Source organism: Rhipicephalus microplus, chromosome 10 (genome assembly GCF_043290135.1).
Source record: "Rhipicephalus microplus isolate Deutch F79 chromosome 10, USDA_Rmic, whole genome shotgun sequence".
Lineage (NCBI taxonomy): Eukaryota > Metazoa > Arthropoda > Arachnida > Ixodida > Ixodidae > Rhipicephalus > Rhipicephalus microplus.
Genome location: NC_134709.1, coordinates 12,852,534 through 12,871,868, shown reverse-complemented (window position 1 = coordinate 12,871,868; position 19,335 = coordinate 12,852,534). Strand labels below are relative to the sequence as shown.

The window sequence follows — 19,335 nt, the reverse complement described above, 5'->3', positions numbered from 1 at the left end:
GGGCTGGACAGTGTCCTCTCTTCCTTGTGGTCAGCGGATGTGACACAAATCTCAGACCACGCCACGAAGATGTTTAGCGCAGTGCAATTCCTTGCGATCTCCGAGGTAATTTCCAAGAGTCGACCACACTGGTTCTTCTTGCAGGGCGGACTGTATTTTTACAACTTTGCTTTTAAAATTGTAAATATTTGGTAGCGTTTCGTTATCCATCCACTCAAACTTCAAACTGTACAACTGAACACGGGGGGCCGTTTTGAACCTACAAGTCACAAACCGAGCTTTTATGCATTTTTGAATTTGCTTGCGGTGGGCCTTTATAAGGCAACAGATGTCTTGCTTTTGTTATGCTCACTGCACCTTATCATGAGTGCAGCATTTAAAGAACAGTGTGCAAAAGTACCTTTTCACCTCACCCAATCCGGCCATGCCATCTCTTATCAAAAATGTGATAAGAGTCACCAGGTACATAGTGTAGGCTTTCTGTGATAGTGAATAGCAAACATGATAGTTTTGGTGCTGCTAAAAACTCGAACTAGTGAAGAGACAACAGAAGTCTGCATTTCTCAAGCTTTTACATCCACTTATCATACTTATGTTGCTTATGATATTTTAGTCATGACAATGAGCTTAGTCCATAGATCAATTTCCATAAGTGCCGATTTTGGCACTACGTGCATGTTAGAATGCAAGTTTGTGAGAAAAAATTCGCAATTACTATAAAACACTGGCATGCAGACTGTCAGAATAGCTAAGGCTGTACTACTGATACTTTCCTTCAACATACAGAGAGAAATGCAGGAAGAGCCCTTCATAATGTAGACATCACTCAGATTATAAGAACAATATTTACGATTCTAAAACTCGCAAAGGTAAAATTCCAAGTTCTCAATATTTTTTTTACTTATAGCCAGCTGCAGAGATGGAGTTGCGCTCTCCCCACATGTTCGATCAGGAAAACCACCGGTGGACTCGAGGCACCACTTTAGTTTCGTGCCACAGAGATGGGTCCAGCCCTTAGCCAAGAGACTGGATTTTATCCGCCATTGCAGTGTCTAACACCATGTGCCCATTTTTGTGCAGCATTACTCACTGTCAAATCACGGGCCATTACACCCACCTGTCTGGCCTAGAGCAGGATTTATTTATTTAGATATTGTGTTTCTCTATGACAAGATCACAGTAATTGGAAGGGATGTCTTTGCAGCGAATGCTTTGACAGGGGGACTTGGGCAATGTTACAGGGTTACTGAAAAACCTTTCCAACTAATCCAATGACCTCAATATCAGAGTCAGTACCTCACAAATTGGTTGCCATGCAAACTTCTTGAATCCGCCAAGAACGAACAGAGGTATAGGGATGTCTCGCAGCACTTGAGCGCTCCTTCTTTTGTCTCGTTCAGACCAGCATGCTTGAAGCTACACGGGAAAGAATGGCACGAGCCAAAAGACGAGGCAGGCCTCATCATCACAGTATGGTGGTTTTGGCCTCTCTAAATGCCCATTATACTCTCTTGCTCGAGTGTGTGCGTGTGTGTATTCTTTATATTTTTAACCCTCTTGTTCTTCCTTCTTTAAGCTTTTGTTCTCCCTTTCTCAGTGCAGGATAGGAAGCACAAATAATTTTCCCTGGTTAACCTCTATGGCTTTCACTTAAGCTCTCTCTCTTGGCATGCTGGACACCAGAATTGTTATCACCCTCAACTGGGTAGAAGAATTAGCATCGGCACCAGTCAGAGTGTATACCAGTCGCATGGAGAATTTTATAGATTGTAATCAAGTCTAATTGGGATAAGTTTTCTAGATTGTGACATACCCTCTTATACAGCTTACATAAACAAGCCCATTGCGATCAAGAAGTTTCATCATGATTAAACATGGCCTGTGGTTCAAAAAGAGGAGGGCTGTACTGCAGATTCACCCAAGTAATGCTAAAAAAAAATTATCACTCTCTAAGTCTGTTTTGGCAACCCAATGAGCTCGTTTGCACTTGACATCTAAAGGGTCCTTCATCCACGTCTGTTTAGGCTTCTAGCATCGACAAGTAGTAGCCTTGACAAAGTAATGACTAGACATCCATATGCCTTTTTTCCCTTCATCCTACATCATTTTAAGAATGCAAAGTTACTTGCGGACATCAGCAGAGCCATTTTGGTGACTTAATGCAATCTCAAATGTTTTTCAGCATGTAAATTGAAACTGTGGTTTATTTTTTTAACTACATCCATTGAAGTGATATGATGAACAAAGTCAATTTTGATGTGTGCCATTATCTACTTGTGCTAGTAGACATGATTTTTTTATAATGAACTTTTTCATTACTTGTTCATAATTTAGTGGATACCATGGGCAGCTGTTTTAACTCTCCCCTGCAATGAAAATGTTTTTACCGGTGGCCATGGAGCCCTGAACAGTGCCTTACCAGCATGGACAAGCTGTGTTGATACCAGTGTTTTTGTAGGGAATGAGTGTAGATGTGTAACCACATGTCATGATGCCAGCTGTATCCATTTACTTGGCCATGTTTGACCTTTTGTTACTTTTTTAATGGCATGCCTTTTCATGCTTGTGTGTATCTCGTCTTTAAAGAATCTCACATACGTAGTTGCCTTTTTGTGCACTTTTAGCAAGAAAGATTAGCATTGCCTTTCTTGGTTCTTGTTCAGACAACCACTGTGTGAAAATTGATGCAGCTTTTGAAATATATCTACATATTTACACTTTGGTCATTGCTGTGTCATTTTAATGCTCACTTCAAACCAATTTCGAGTGTTACTGCAGTAACGACAATCCACTTGTTGACGTAAACATCAGTTAGCGTTGCTGTAAAACGTAGTCGACGAGAGTTGCGATGTGGGCTTGTTGGCGACGCATTTGATAGAAATTTATGTAGCGCGAAGCAAAATATGGAAACAGGAAGGCACAGATGAACCTGTCCATCTTTGCCTTCCTGTTAAAGTCAACAAATGGTGACTTTTACGATGTAAGCATGAAAAGTGACTATCAACAGCGAGTGATGCGAAAAATCGTCATCATGTGACGATGTCATCCTATACTGTCACAGCACGCAGAAATTTCTTGGTCAAAGCTGAGAGAACCCCAAAAGCACTCTGTAAAATCATGTTAGGTGCAGAAAACATCTAAGTGGGGCAATCGGTACAGTCAACTTGGAAGAAAGAGAAGGTGCTTTTCTCTTTAAAGTAATCACAGGCAAATGGGACCATGTGTGTTTTTTTTTATGTTTAAAACCATGCTCTACACTACAGAAATAGCATGCTTTCAACATCAAATAACGTACATTTTTTTCATGTTCCTTTAAATGAGACAGAAGTTAAAGGTTGAGGACAAGAAGTCATGAAAGGGGACCTGCAACACTTTTTCGAAGTAAATAACCATTGAATGGCTTCATTACAGTTTATTACATCAAAATTGACTGTTTTCAAAATTTTCAGGATCTGTCAATCTCTTTCAGCAGATCTTTCAGGATCTGCTTTCTCTTGTTCTGACAAGTACGTTGAAAGCTGAGCTGAGAGGGATGACATTGGCAAAGAAGTCATGTGATATGTCATGACTTGGCCAATAGGATTTGAAGAGAAGACTTCCTTTACCATGGCCCTCATGAATACAAGCCCCATATTTTGAAACAGTGGCCCCCAACAGTTTCTCATTGAAGTTCCAGCTAGGCACTTCCCTCACATCTACATTTACCAGGACAGTATTCAAGGATTGAAATGCGACATTCTTTATCATTACAGCAACTACTATGAAAAATCGCTCACAACCGCACCATGTCAGTGCAAATCTGGCCGCTAAAGGTAATGCTTGCTATGATTTTTTTTTCTGTCAGAATTGGGCCAATATAAGACAAAGCATAGATTTTGACAATGAGAGTACGGGCATAACTATTCCTAAATTCTCACATTTCAATGTGCGATCACTGCACATACTGCGCTCCTCGTAGTGTAAATTTCTAATGACTAAAGAAAGGACGTCAAAATCAAACTGTAAAAGTGCACAGAGCAAATGTTAAAGGCCACCTGAAGAAAATTTTCGCTTTGACCAAGTTTGTTGCATACACACACCACATTCCATCAGTTTCAGTTTATTATCGTAGCATTTGAAAGCAATCAACTTTCTCTGTGTGTGAAAGAAAGTCCTGGTTAAAATCTTGAAAAAAAAAGAAAAAAGGATATTGGCAAGGTTCCAATTATCAAAGCTTCCGATGAATCGGATCAGTCTTGTTTGCCAGGAAGTGACATTGCTATTTGGAAGTTGGTCAACTGAGAAGAGGACATCACAACCTTCCAAACTCTCTATGCAGTCGGTTATTTCATTTCATCAGGTTCTAATATGCATAGGCAGATCAGACAATCAAGTGAGAGTGCGAAAATGAAGATATGAGATGTAAACTTCATAAGCAGCAAACAAAAAACACGAAAATCAGAACAATTATTACAGAAGCTGTAGAGCTAAACAAGGCACGTGATTTCTATTCAATATTAATGAAACATGGAGTGTTGCAAACATATGCAGGCTTGCTGCACAAGGTGGGTATGATGAGTTAGTTTGACAAGAAATGTTACATTAGTAAGGTACAACTTTTAAAAGAAGTGGCATTTCCACCTCACAGAATTTCTTAAATAAAAAAATTCGAAATTGCAATTTCCTAAATTGGGAAAAAATGTCTTAAAAGATTCACATCGATGGTGTTCGTATTGATGACAAGATGCCATTGCAGCACATGTTAATATCCATTCTTGCAGCGTGTTTTCTGTTCTTTTAAAAACAATGTTAATCCAGCTATTGTCGCTATGCTTCTTGACCAGAAGACAAAAGCAGCACGAGGCCCAGGTGACCTTTCAAATGTTCATCAATATTCTGAAGCAGTTGCCCCATTTCTTGCATACATTTTTGGCCGGATGACTAGTGAACAGCATGTGTAAAGTGCGCACTCAAGAAAGGGGACATTGCACTTACAAATTATTGTCCAACTTTCAGGCAATTTTTGGAGCAGCAAAATGTCACTTGTAAAGCACGAAAATCCAAATTTCGAGCAGGTTATGGGGAAAAAAATTATTTTTATCAAGAAATCACAAATTTGGAGCAGTATAATAAAGGAGGCTTACATTTAAAAGATATGCACAAGCAATTTATTGCCTAAAACATGAACATCATCACTGCTATTTTGATTCTAGTGTTACTTTCAACCATCATCACAGTGAGAAAAACAAAGAAATCCACATTAGTATTTGCAGTGCCTGTTATATCCTTTGATTACCTGCAAGCTCAAATCGATCTGCCAAGCAGGTGACCTTCAAATTCAAGATATTTGTAAAGCAGTAAGTGGAGGTGACAAAAAAACTATCAGTTGTGTGTACGAATATTTGTCATGACTGCTGAATGACTGCTCCAAATGACTGCCAGTAATATTTGTACCCATCAGCGATCATACTCACAATCACGTGGCGTGCACACACATAATTGATGAACAAAATGTGCTGCGACCCATGATTATTGCTAAAATATCCTTCTAAATCTTAAACAGCTTTTCCGCAGCTGCGGCAAAGGTAGTTTAAGAAGCATTCCACATGAAATGGAACAATCCCAAAAAATGTTGGAACCGCTACCTCTCCCCACAGCCATTTTTTTAATTTACAGTGGAATTAGGTTTAAGAAACAACTAGAGTTCAACGGCTCACCAGTTTAGGGTTCACTACGATCCGGTGGGCTCCAGGTGAACTGCAGCTTGCAACATTCATGGAGCGAGAGAAAATACCAAGAGGGAGAGGAGGCAGAAAGATGCCCTTTCCCTCCTTCCTCCTGGAGTTTTGAACACCGTTTCTTGTAGGCAGCTTGAAAGAAATGGTGCCTACGGTTGCTGCTGCCAGATACACCTCTCCCCGCCACCCTTCGCCTATACACCCCTCTGCAAAAACTTATGGACCCGAGATGATGGGATACGAAGCAGTAGTGATGGACCCGGCAGTAGTATGGACCCGGCTGAAACAGGCGTCGACGCAGGAGCTGGAACAACGGTGTGAAGTGAAACTTGGTGTAGCATTTACTCGTGCAAATGTTTATTTGAAACGCAAGGACACGGGAGACGTGTTAGGTCTTGTGTAAGTTTCATCGCAGATAAACGAGTTGAAAGGGTGCTTCCACTTGACGTGCGGTCAGTCGAGCATTGTGGGCAGTGGTGAGGGTGAAGCGAGATAGAAGTGTGTTGCGAGCGGGCGGAGGAGCAACACCACCTAGGTGTGTTGGGAGGATCCGGCAGCTGCCGCTGGTAAGGGATAGAGTGACGTCAACATGTAGCTGCAACCTGACCTACTTGGCATAATTCCAACAACTGCGGTGGGGGAACGCGGTGCAGCGCCTTGGCACGGAGACACGACAGACAGCATTACACAGGCTGGTCAAAGAGCTGCTTCGCATCTAAAAGTTCCACAGGCGCCCTTGAGCGCCACGTGCTTTCGCGAGCCTCGGCAGGCCAATCTGTCACACTACCACTCTCTCGTCGAATTTTAAAACTTGGACATGATATTGGCCGGACATGATACTGGTCAAGTCTGCGGAGGCTGTGCATGCTACCCATATAATGGATATTGCTGCTCTTAACTATCGTGACTGCAAAGGCAAAGGAAAGCTCCCTACCTAAACGCCAGGTGTTGGCAGGGCCCACACTAGTCACGTCAAAGCATGGCATCATCTGCTTATTAACGCTCCTCGTGGGCAATTAGCAGCTTTTTCTCTCTATTTGCTGTGCAGTGCTCATGTCTACAGACAGTGGCCACGTGCCTGAAATTAAGACTAGTAAGTCAGTGCTGTTGTCGTCCCCTTCATCCCTGTTGCAGCAGTAAACCCACTTTTTGTAACTTTGGAACCCTTCACCTTTTGAGAATTCATATTACTGCTACAAAGTAAATGATTACTAAGGTAAAAGAGGAAATACTAATGGGCACTGTTGCATTGTCCAAGATATTCTTTAACGAAAAAAAGAAGCACCTCTTTTTTGTGCTGCTGCACAGGAGTAGATCCAATGGCATCGTTACTGAAAAGAAAGGTCGCCTTTTCAGCATCAAGCATATTTACAACATCTCCACAAGCAATTACAGCAAGTGCACAAATGCACTGCAGCCGTAATTTTTAAACAGATGCACTGACGGTTGAATTGTCCACACTGAGCGCGAGAGAATGCCCTTTACAGTTGAAAAGTAGATGAGGGATCTACTTCCAAGCGAAGGAACCATCCGAAAAGCAGCACCTGTCGGCTGTGATCGCTGCCTAGTGCCGGTACTCGTATCAAATTTTGTCGTGCATCACTGTGAGTGGACTCCTTTTTGGAAGACTTCCTTCTACCCATTGAAAAGTGTGACGAAGCAGGGAAAGCGAGAGCAGACGACGGAGTGGCCGATCGCTGGAAGGCGAGAAAAACGAAGGAGCTCGGGCTGCAGAGAAGATTAAGAAGGGCGCGCGCAGGCGAGACAGTTTTTTTTTTTTTGGAACGCCGGCAGAACGGGCGGCAGGTTGTTGGAGAACCCGCATCTACGCGCGAGGTTCGCATACACAGGGCGCCTGTCTTCGGGACAGCGAGCGCCTCACGGTCCTCGCCTGGCAAGACCTGGGACGCGGCCTGCTGCTCTCGGAGAACCCGCACCTACGCGCGAGGTTCCAGATTGTCCACCGCCGTCGAGACGAGCGTCGCAAGGTCCTGGCCTGGCGCGGACGAGCCCTGTCTGGCTACCGGCTACCGAGCGACGGTTCGTTCACTCGGCCCTTAACCCCTGCTGCTGCTACGTCGTTTCCACACCGGACATCTACCCGACGACGATTACGTCATCACAGGGACGCAACCAGCCCACAGCCTCCTGGTCCCCAAGCACCGCCACGTGAGACAATTGACTAGTAGTGTACGCTGCCGCTTTATGCATTTCGTGTGTGTATGCTGTCAAATACAATTGTAGTGTGGTTTGTTAACGTCAGATACCGTCTCCTCCATCCGCAACGCGTCACACGCTCTGCGGCGCGACGAACCTCACCAACAAACATCACATCTGGCGTCGGCGCGACAGGACCGCTCTTATCCTATAAAAGAGCAGCGCGTCGCTTATGCGGGTCTGACGGTTGACGATGGAGACGGACAAGCTCACAGCAATTGGAAAGGAACTGGGGTTGAGCGGTCCAGGGCTAAAGCAGTGGATCGATGAGGAGCGCGTACGTGAACGAGAAGCGCGGGAAGTACGTTTAGCCGAACGCAATGCGGCAAAAGAAGCTGATGCCGAGGCACTGGCGAGGCTACAAGCAGAAAAGGAGGTTCTCGAACTAAGGTTGAAGCTCCGAGAGTTAGATGCGACAACGGGTAGCGTGACTACAGGTCAATCAGTAGAGGGTCCGCACATGGGTTCTCCTCAAAGCTACGAAAGTCCGCACAAACTCATACCGCCCTTCAACGAAGTTCGCGACGAGCTGGACGCGTACATCCAGCGCTTTGAACGCGTCGCCAGGAGCCAGGATTGGCCGCAAGACAAGTGGGCCCTTTCACTGAGCCTTTGTTTGACAGGTGAAGCGCTAAGTGTTGTTGGCAGGATGGCACCTGACCATGCCATGGATTACGCAACGTTAAAGAAAACGTTGTTGCAGCGCTTCCGGTTTACAGAGGAGGGCTACCGCACTAAGTTTCGGTCGGCGAAGCCTGAGGACTGCGAAACGGGTCGACAGTTCGCTGGGCGATTGCTAGGTTATTTCGACCATTGGCAAGAGATGGCCAAGACCGAACGGACGTACGAAGCTCTACGAGACGTTATTGTTTCAGAGCAATTCATCACGCAGTGCCACGAGAAGCTGGCAATCTTCCTGCGGGAAAGGGATTGCCGAGGAATTGAAAAGCTAGTAGAAGCTACTGATCATTATATGGAGGCGCAGGGTTTCGTCAACCTTGGTAAAGGTAAGGACGACAAGGACCATAAAAAGCCACCAGATCGAGCGCAGGCCGCACTACGGAAAGAGGAAAAGGACAAACCACATTGTTTGCTTTGTGGAAAGCGCGGTCATAAGGCCTCAGATTGCTGGGCAAATACTAAAGGGCCAAGGACAAAACCAGCCTTCTGCGGAAAATGTAGACGTAGTGGGCATAGCAAAGAGGACTGCCCTAACAAGGGAAGCGGTAAAGCCTCGTGCCTGAAAGAGCAAGCAGAAGGTCCGAAAGCATCAAACCAGGAGACACAGGCTTCCCGGCAAGGTACTGATTGCTCGAAACGTACGAGAATCAAGTGGGAGGACAAGTCTATGCCTACGGCCGAAGGCGTCCTTGAAAACCAGCCCGTTACGGTCTTACGGGATACAGGATGCGACTCGGTTATTGTGAGAAGGTCCCTTGTACCAGTCAGCAATCTGACGGGGAAAGTTTCCTCTGTGTGTCTTCTTGATCGAAGGGTACTGAAACTGCCGGAGGCAGACGTGCGAATTATTTCACCCTTTTTCTCAGGCAAGACTCGCGCGATCTGCATGGATGACCCACTGTATGACGTCGTTCTGGGAAACGTCCAAGGGGTCCGTGACGCCTCCGATCCTGATCAAGATTGGAAAAGACACCTACGTCCAGCTAGTCCGATGAAAATATCATCTAGGGTGGGAGCGGACGACGGATCGCTGACTGGATCTTATACTACAGATGCATTCACTTCGGTTGCGAGGCAATCAAAGGAAAACGAAGTCGCCGCGACAGTCGGACGGAGTTCTCGTCGCCTGCCGGTACCAACAATAAGTCCCCTAGATATGAGTGCACGTGACTTGCAGAAAAGTCAGAGGGATGACGCTAGCTTACAGAAATGCTTTGAGGCCGTCGATAAACCCATCCAGACCAGGTTTGCCGAGATTCTTTTCTTTACAAAAGAAGAAATTCTATACAGGAGGTACAAGCTCAGATCGAAGAGAGAAACTGAACAACTTGTTGTACCTACAGCCCTCCGCCATTGTGTAATGCAAATGGCTCATGAAGGAATTCTTGCGGGCCATCAGGGTATAAAACGCACAACAGACCGTATCCTCGAGGAGTTCTATTGGCCAGGGGTACTTTCTGACATCACACGATTTGTGAAATCGTGCGACACGTGCCAGAGAACTTTCCCAAAACACTTAGTTGGGCGAGTACCGTTGGGTAAAACCCCCGTCATTGATACACCGTTTAAGAGAGTGGCCATTGACATTGTGGGACCATTATCTCCCAAGTCAGAAAAAGGGAATAGATACGTTTTGACAATGGTGGACATGGCAACGCGGTATCCTGATGCGGTGGCGCTGCCAAGCATTGAAACAGAAAGGATCGCTGAAGCACTGTTGGAGATGTTCTCGCGAGTGGGGGTACCTCAGGAAATCATCAGCGACCGAGGCACGTCTTTTACGTCCCACCTAATGCGCGAATTCAGCAGGCTTCTATCCTTCACACAGTTGCCGACGACACCATATCATCCCATGGCAAATGGTCTTGTCGAGAGGTTCAATGGCACACTTAAACGAATGATAAGACGAATGTGTCAAGAGTGCCCGAAAAGTTGGGACCGGTACTTAGCGCCTTTACTTTTCGCATATAGAGAAGTTCCGCAGTCAAGTTTGGGCTTCGCCCCGTTTGACTTACTGTATGGCCGTTACGTCAGAGGGCCCATGTCAATATTGAAAGAGATGTGGACTGGTAATCATCTAGATGATGAGACGAAGACCTCGTACGGCTATGTAGTTGACCTGCGGAGACGTCTTGAAAACACTTGTCGTCTAGCCAAGGAGGAGCTGCAGAAAGCCAAACTTGTGCAGAAGAAGCACTATGACATGAAGACTAGACCACGGCGTTTAGCTGTTGGAGACAAGGTGCTGCTGCTACTCCCGTCGGACAACAACAAACTGATTCTAACATGGAAAGGGCCTTTCACAGTTCTAGAGAGGAAGAATGACGTGGATTACGTTATTGATTTAGGAACGCGAACATCTCTGTTTCACGTCAACCTCCTCAAAAAATATCAAGAACGACCATCGGTACCACAGCCAACAAAAGAAGCGTCAGTCGCGTGTCTGGCTGATGATACTGAGCACGACGATCTACCATGCGTACCTTTTCAGCAAAAAGAATCTGCTGCCGATGTGAACATATCGGAAGCACTCTCTACTAAACAGCGCACGCAGATCGCTAGAATACTGCATACCTACGAGAATGTATTCACCGACATTCCCGGCAGAACACATCTCACCCAGTGCAAGTTGAATGTCGCAACGGATACACCAGTGAACATACGGCCGTATCCACTACCGTTTGCTACCAAAGAGGCAGTTCAACAAGAAATTAGAGACATGCTGAAGCAAGGCATCATCGAGCCATCTGAGTCTCCCTACCAGTCGCCGATAGTAGTTGTCAAGAAAAAAAACGGGACAATACGTCTATGCATTGACTTCCGGCAACTCAACAAGATACTGCTGAACGACAATGAGCCCATACCTCGAGTTGATGTTATTTTTGGACAACTGGGGAAGGCACGATATTTTTCTAAGTTCGACTTTGCTAAAGGGTATTGGCAAGTCCCGATGCATGAAGAGTCCAAAGCAATGACAGCGTTTTCTACATCAGCAGGCCTTTATCAGTTTCGTTTCATGCCGTTTGGCATTAAAACCGCCCCAGCTGTCTTCAACCGTCTAATGAGGAAGGTGGTAGCAGATATACCCCATATTTACTTTTACTTCGACGATGTGCTCGTTGCAACCGAGACGTGGACAGAACACGTGGCCACACTTGAAGCCTTTCTTCAACGAGTTAGCGAATCCGGGTTGACGATTCGACCAACGAAAAGTGAGATTGGTCAGCGGTCAGTAAAGTTCCTCGGTCATCACGTCGAAAATGGCATCATCAAACCCCAGATCGAAACCCTTGATAAAATACGGGCAGCCAAGCGCCCACAGACGAAAAAAGAAGTACGCTCTTTCCTTGGACTTACGGGCTATTACAGAGATTTCGTCCACAAGTACTCCGAGATAGCAGGACCATTAACTGAACTGACTAAAAAGAGAGCCCCTAACAAAGTAATTTGGGGAGTGCAGGAACAGAAAGCCTTCGATGCACTCAAGACCATGCTGTCTACACAACCTGTCTTGAGAGCACCCGATTTCGCTCAGCCTTTTGTACTTCGCACCGACGCCTCGTCAACAAGCGTAGGTGCCATACTTATGCAGCGGCATGGTGTTATGCTACACCCAGTGTCGTACGCTAGCCGACGACTGCAACCACGAGAAACTGCCTATTCGACAATCGAGCGCGAAGCCCTGGCACTCACGTGGGCCATCCAGAAATTTCATATTTACTTGTTCGGGCGAACGTTCATACTACAAAGCGACCACAAGCCTCTCGTTTACATCAACTCCGCCAAACACATCAACAGCCGTGTTCTACGTTGGAGCCTCATACTCATGGAGTACGACTTCAGCGTTGAATATATAAAAGGCAGTGAGAATGTAGGAGCAGACTATATGAGCCGGTTGCCAAGCGCATGAACATCATCGCTACACGGCTTGAGGATTTCGCAGTGTCGGGTATAATTGATGGAATTTTTTTTTTCGGTGCACATTACTTACCGTGACGGACCAACTTTCATCTCGTCTTGCGAGTACCTTTGAGAGTGTCGGGTGTGCGGGGCCCTGAACACTGGTGACAACTTTTGTGTCTCTTATGTGTGCCGAGTGTGCGGGGCTCGGAAGTGTAGTGCAGTGCTCCGAGTGCGCGTGTACTACGGTGTCCCAAGGGATTCAGTGGCAGCTGCAAGTTCTTCACAGCGAAGAACCTTCTTAAGTGGGGGGGTAATGTGACGAAGCAGGGAAAGCGAGAGCAGACGACGGAGTGGCCGATCGCTGGAAGGCGAGAAAAACGAAGGAGCTCGGGCTGCAGAGAAGATTAAGAAGGGCGCGCGCAGGCGAGACAGTTTTTTTTTTTTTGGAACGCCGGCAGAACGGGCGGCAGGTTGTTGGAGAACCCGCATCTACGCGCGAGGTTCGCATACACAGGGCGCCTGTCTTCGGGACAGCGAGCGCCTCACGGTCCTCGCCTGGCAAGACCTGGGACGCGGCCTGCTGCTCTCGGAGAACCCGCACCTACGCGCGAGGTTCCAGATTGTCCACCGCCGTCGAGACGAGCGTCGCAAGGTCCTGGCCTGGCGCGGACGAGCCCTGTCTGGCTACCGGCTACCGAGCGACGGTTCGTTCACTCGGCCCTTAACCCCTGCTGCTGCTACGTCGTTTCCACACCGGACATCTACCCGACGACGATTACGTCATCACAGGGACGCAACCAGCCCACAGCCTCCTGGTCCCCAAGCACCGCCACGTGAGACAATTGACTAGTAGTGTACGCTGCCGCTTTATGCATTTCGTGTGTGTATGCTGTCAAATACAATTGTAGTGTGGTTTGTTAACGTCAGATACCGTCTCCTCCATCCGCAACGCGTCACACGCTCTGCGGCGCGACGAACCTCACCAACAAACTTCACAAAAAGAAAAACACTAAAAATATCCATGAAGTCCATTCAAACAGATAAGAACTAATGTTTGAGAGGCTGGGTGTACAAACACCAACCAAAAAGGTCACAAAGCAAATGCCCAACATTTGTGGTGTTTATACTTCTCTCTTGCGTCCATGCTTGCATATCCATTAATTCAACAAGAGTAACTACCAACTAGCTCTTCTCTGTTATTCCAAAACTGCTTTTTATAAAAATGCTAGAACTGTGTAACGAGAAAAATGTGCTCAATACTCAATCTGATTGGTTGTAAGAAAACAAATTAAACAATATATCACTTGGTTAAACAACTGCTACCATTTGTTATCACTCCATGGCTGGCCTGAAGTCAGTGTTTGTCATATGTATGCAGATACGTATATAAAAATACACAAAAGCACCACGCCACACATAGCAAAGTTAAAGGTCATTTATTTTTTGAAGTAAGGTAACGAAATGCAGAACAGTTTTGTGCTCGTGTCCCTCTCTAAAAACACTTTCCAAGCGGATCACTCGCAAGTATTGTTTACAAGTTGACAAGTAAGCTAATCAATGTACCCGGTAATGAGTGAGAATGTCTCGTGAAGAGGGGCAAAGCTGGCACGGAAAAAGTCTCTAGCACAGCAAGAGTGTGCTAAAATGCTTTCCTCAAAACACTACATGCAGTCCTGCCTACAGGGCTGGCAACAACACACATAGAACAACACACATGGAATAGAAGGCTAAAAACACAATAAAAAGACACTACCAGCTTGATGGCATTGTAAAAACACTAAAACAACTAGCAAAGCTTCCACAGAAATAGAAAGAGTACTACTGTTGAAAATTTTGCAGTGCATTAAATGAACACTCAATAAAAAGCCTGTGCACTTACATATAGTGTAAATATGATAAATATATAGCTTAAAAGCATTACTGCTTATCACACAATCAGAGATAAAGGATTAGCTTTCTGCAGCAACTTGAACACATGCTTTAGTAGCTAGAACCACATAAAAAAAAGAAAGTTATGAAAGAGCAGGCCAGTGGCTAAATGTCGCATAAGCTACGGTTGTGCAGAGCACCCGCTTCGAAAAGTAAAGTCTTGCGTGCATTCATGAAGAGATGGAATGCAAAAGAGCTTAGTTCAGTGTGGATAGATTGTATTGTCTAAACTCCACACAGATAACAGTGTGCCTCAAATATATTACTTATCCGGGATAAACACGACTTTTAAAAATATTTTTCAGCAGCGTAGACATCTGTAGCGTGCCAACTTGCACCTTTCTTTCCGGCAGGGAAATCACAACGAACGTCCAGAAAGAAAGTCAACGTCACACACAGACTGCTCCATTCGATAACCGCATTTTGATTAGAGCTTAATGATTAGAACAAAAAGGTGAAATTGTCAGCTGCTGAACAGATAAGTCATTATCACAATCTGCTGATCTCTATTAATGAGCATGAAGCTGCATCATTGACATTAAAGGACGACTTCAACAACGTTGTGGCCTGACCACAAACAGTAATACATTATAATTAGCATTGCCGCGAAGCCACATATGTCTCCGCACACCTCGATCAGCAACTGCGATCTCTGGTAACAAGCTTCTTTGATTGTTTTTTTTCTTGGACCCAGAATTTCTATGCTGCAATGCTCCGTTAACACAGTATGATTTCATATGTGGATCAGTCTTCCTGTGTGTAGACAACAAACACATGACATCACTGGACGCAATCACATGCCGGATTTCTTAAAACTTGTAATGCGTTGTAACATTCACCATGTAACAAACACATCTTTACTTTGTCAACTTGGACATTTTATGTTGATCGAAACAAACTTACACATGAAATAATTTTTTTTTTGAAAGAGTACTGACATGTTTTAAAAGTTTAGTACAAAATATACCATTCGTTTATAAACTGTAAAAAGACATAATTTAGCTAGCTTGAAAGTTGGAAAATGAGTAAAAGATATCTCCTCGACTTGGTACTAAAGGTGGACCCGAAACATCATACCTGCCGCAAGCAACGGCATCATGACACCGTGACATGAGCTAAATTAGTTCATGCCATGTAGCTGCACAGTTAGGTATTATGATATTACTCCTGACAAAAGTAATGAAAGTGATTTGCTCTGGTTAAACTTTCACCTAGTGCCCACAGCGACGGCAGGAATCGGGCAAGCTAATGTGTGAGAATTTCATGACACGTTAGCGTTCCCTGTACAGAGAGTGAAGCTGCTTCGTAGAAACTAATAATATGTATGTTATGATAAATAATTTAAAGGCGTTCTGATCCTTGCCAATATTCTCGTTCTAGAATCGACAGGGCTGGAACTTTCGTTTAGTTTAAAAAGCGAAGCCATAAAAGTCGCATCACTACTTTTTTAAAAACCATCCAACTACACACTTATTATACACATTTTCACAAAGCTTATGAACGAACAGGCAAATATCAAGTGCACAGATGCTGGACAACAATGACAGTCTTTGAAATGCAAAGCTGGCACAACGAACACTCTGTCAACAGGATACAAAAACCACAGTCACAACAAGTTCAAGAACAAAACACCATCAATGTCTCTATGCAACGCTGAAGACTGCAAGCAGAAAATTTGGTCGAAAACTGTTTAAGCAACTTTGAACACATTGCACTATGAAAATGGCAAGTGCAAGAGTAGGGAGAGTTTTGTGAGCTCTGTCTAACCTTTTAAATATATACCTCAAAATTTCGGTAGCGGAAATATACGACCTTGAAATATGGCTCTTGGGTTGTTAAGGCACATGTATCACAACCTGGTAAACAGCCAATCACATGCACAGGACGTTTACTCACTAGCCATAAAAAGCTGTCACATGAAAGGTCAACGAACATGTCTAGCATGTCATTCATGTTGCCTAGCTGCATGCTGGAATGTCTATATTAAAACATGTAATTATGCGCAAAATGATTAACATCACCAAGTTACTGTGCAACGTTCACTATGAAAACAGCGTGCCCTGCATTAACTCAAAGATAGACCTTCCATTAACTAGCAATGCACAGAGCATCAAATAGCTCAAGGAGACGCCAATTCAATGTGTTGACGAGCTAGTCTGTGTGAACCCATAGTGTTTTTATAGCACAAAACGACACCGCAAGACAGAATTAAGACAGGACAAAGTGCAACTTTTTTCCCGCATCAACCTACACTAGATCAACAAAGTGCATTCATGTTATCGCATTTGAAAAAGAAAATGCAGGGCTAAAGAAGGTTAAAGAAGAAACACTAATGCATAGCGCACCTAATGACTGTGTGAAAACAATCTCCCAATATTTCCCGGGCAGTGGTAACACGGATTTTTTTTTCTTTAAATAGTGAACTGTCTAAATAAAGTTTGACATTTGCACTTTTTGTAGTGCAGCACCAAGAGAGCCCACACCGGTTGACAGGGATCTCCCATGTTCTTGAAGATGCTTATTAAAACAGTGGCCTGATTGATTTGCACACACTTTTCCAAAAGAGTGGAATCTTGTAGACCACACCTACGCTGCATTCTACAAACTTCAGGTGGTTCTTTCCATGTTGCTGTTTTTTTATTTTCTTCACAATTATCCTTGCACAACAGTCAGCCTTCAGAAGGCAAAAAAATACTATTGGGTTTTGGTACCTAATGGCCTCATCAAGTTTGTGAGCCACGATTGATTGATATGTGGGGTTTAACGCTCCAAAACCACCATACGATTATGAGAGATGCCGTAGTGGGGGCTTCCAAAAATTTCGACCTCCTGGGGTTCTTTAAAGTGCACCCAACTCTGAGCACACAAGATTGTGAGCCACTATGTGACAATGGGACACTACCGGCCTGCTCTTCTGTGTATCACTGTTACTTTCCTAGTGCTTGCCTTTTAGGTTGACACGCGAGTTTAATGTCCCAAAACTACCATATGATTATGAGAGACACTGTAGTGGAGGGCTCCGGAAATTTCGATCACCCGGGGTTCTTCAGCGTGCACCCATATCTGAGTACATGGGCCTACAACATATCCGCCTCTGTCCGAAATGCAGCCGCCACAGCCGAGATTCAATTCCGCGACCTGCGGGTCAGCAGCCGAGTACCTTAGCCACTAGACCACCACGGCAGGACACTTGCCTTTTAGGTTCCGAAGCGAAACCTAAGACCGACATCACTACCACACTTCGGTAATGCGCATACTGCAACCTCTTCCACTGTTCACTAAAGCTCTTGTTCATAACAATGACATAAGAACGAGATGTTTCGCAATATTTGAGTGCGCAGACTCGCAAGACCCTTTCGTGCACAAGGAGAGTACATCCAGCAGGCCTGACCTGCTTGTAAGAACAATTGTAGATCTAGAAACTGCGGCTAATCGTCCCTTGTGAGCTCATCACGCCCATTTGTCTTCTCGCCTTTCGTTTTCTCGTCTATCGTATGCACACGGAAATGTTTACAAGAATGTCCCCAAACCAACTCGCCGAACCTTCCATACTATTACAATATACTTAATGTGTGAAAGCTAGACCTTTGCCACTGTCATTTAACAGTTATACTTTCTACTGTGACACAGCTTTTGTAGTTTGTTTTATTACAACAAAGAAATAATCAACATATGTAATGGTTCTGAACCAGGCCATTTTCTAAAGCACTTCAATAGCGTGGTAAACAAAAGATTGATAAAATATTAAAAAGCGCAGGCCCCACACGGGAACCGACAGAACGCTTCGTCTTGTCTCGTGTTTTGTGGCATCGTTTTGAGCTAAAAAAGCAGCAGCGAGTATAAATTAAAAAATTGCTTTCAAACACCTGGCTACCCTACAAGACCAGATGGGATGGCAGCAGTGTATAAAAAATGAGCAAATGATGGGGTTACGGCAGATGCACGTGTGCCTTCGAGTTACAGAGAGAACAAAAAAATAAAAAAAGAGAGGGTCACCTAATAAACGTAATAGCTGCAAAAGATCCAAGGTTTTCTTGTGCTTCTTTCAACATTTCTCAGGTTGTTCAGGCCTCCTTCCAAGTTTCTCAGGACATCTTCAAGGCGAGATTCATGCTGTGGTTCTGTCGGGAGCATTTATCATATTGTGCGCTGCAATGCGTGCGCTGTATCTGACGTCAACTAGAAACCGGTTTGATTGAAGATTCGCAATGTGAATGTCAGTTGACGGTAGAGGTAGACGTTCGCCTCGACCGTGCAGGGCTTCAAGAAGAGAGAAAAAAGAACGCAAGGAAAGTGCAGCACAGTAAGTTAATAAAGTTTCACAACTATATTTGAATTTAAAAATAGATGTTTTTGTTCCGAAAATTTCTTATTACTGCCTAGTTTTGCTTTCTTATTCTATCAACCAACCTGGAACTAATTTCTGACATATTGAATGAAAACTGCAAGCCAAAATACTTAATAAATATTGGCATACAGGATCTAAAGCATAAATCTTATATCTAAAATTTACCAGGTCAGTTTATTGGTTTTTTCCTAGAACCTATGTATAGGTGATAATCACAAATATTGCGAGAATAGGACAAAAAAAATTGCTTGATTGTTTTGAGCTATGGTACTCACGTAGAGTGTTGACAAACCCCATGACTGCAAAATGAACCAATTTTTTAGTCATGAAAAAGATTAACTTCCAATTTTCATTGAAACCATAGGTAATAAGACCAAGTATTTTTATTTCAGTCTCGGTGTGAGAATTGCCAGTTCAATGCAGCAAATATAAACGGTAGCCAACGTGGAAAATGAGAGAGAAGAATCACCCATATATTAGATAGACAGATGCAACGAAACGTCCTGATGAGCTTAAAAAAACTTGTCCTAAGTAGATGTC

General features: G+C 44.4%; 1 protein-coding gene across 2 annotated transcripts in view; it reads right to left on the bottom strand.

The window, feature by feature from the left end:
* Positions 1-13,935: 13,935 nt before the first annotated feature.
* Kank (KN motif and ankyrin repeat domain-containing protein 2 kank) overlaps positions 13,936-19,335 on the bottom strand; it is an 81,587-nt gene continuing 76,187 nt past the window's right edge. For both annotated transcript variants that reach the window (XM_075875065.1, XM_075875066.1), the window contains one exon: positions 13,936-18,707. In XM_075875065.1, coding sequence (XP_075731180.1) covers positions 18,665-18,707 — 43 coding nt within the window. In that variant the 3' untranslated portion in view covers positions 13,936-18,664. The remainder of the gene's footprint in view (positions 18,708-19,335) is intronic.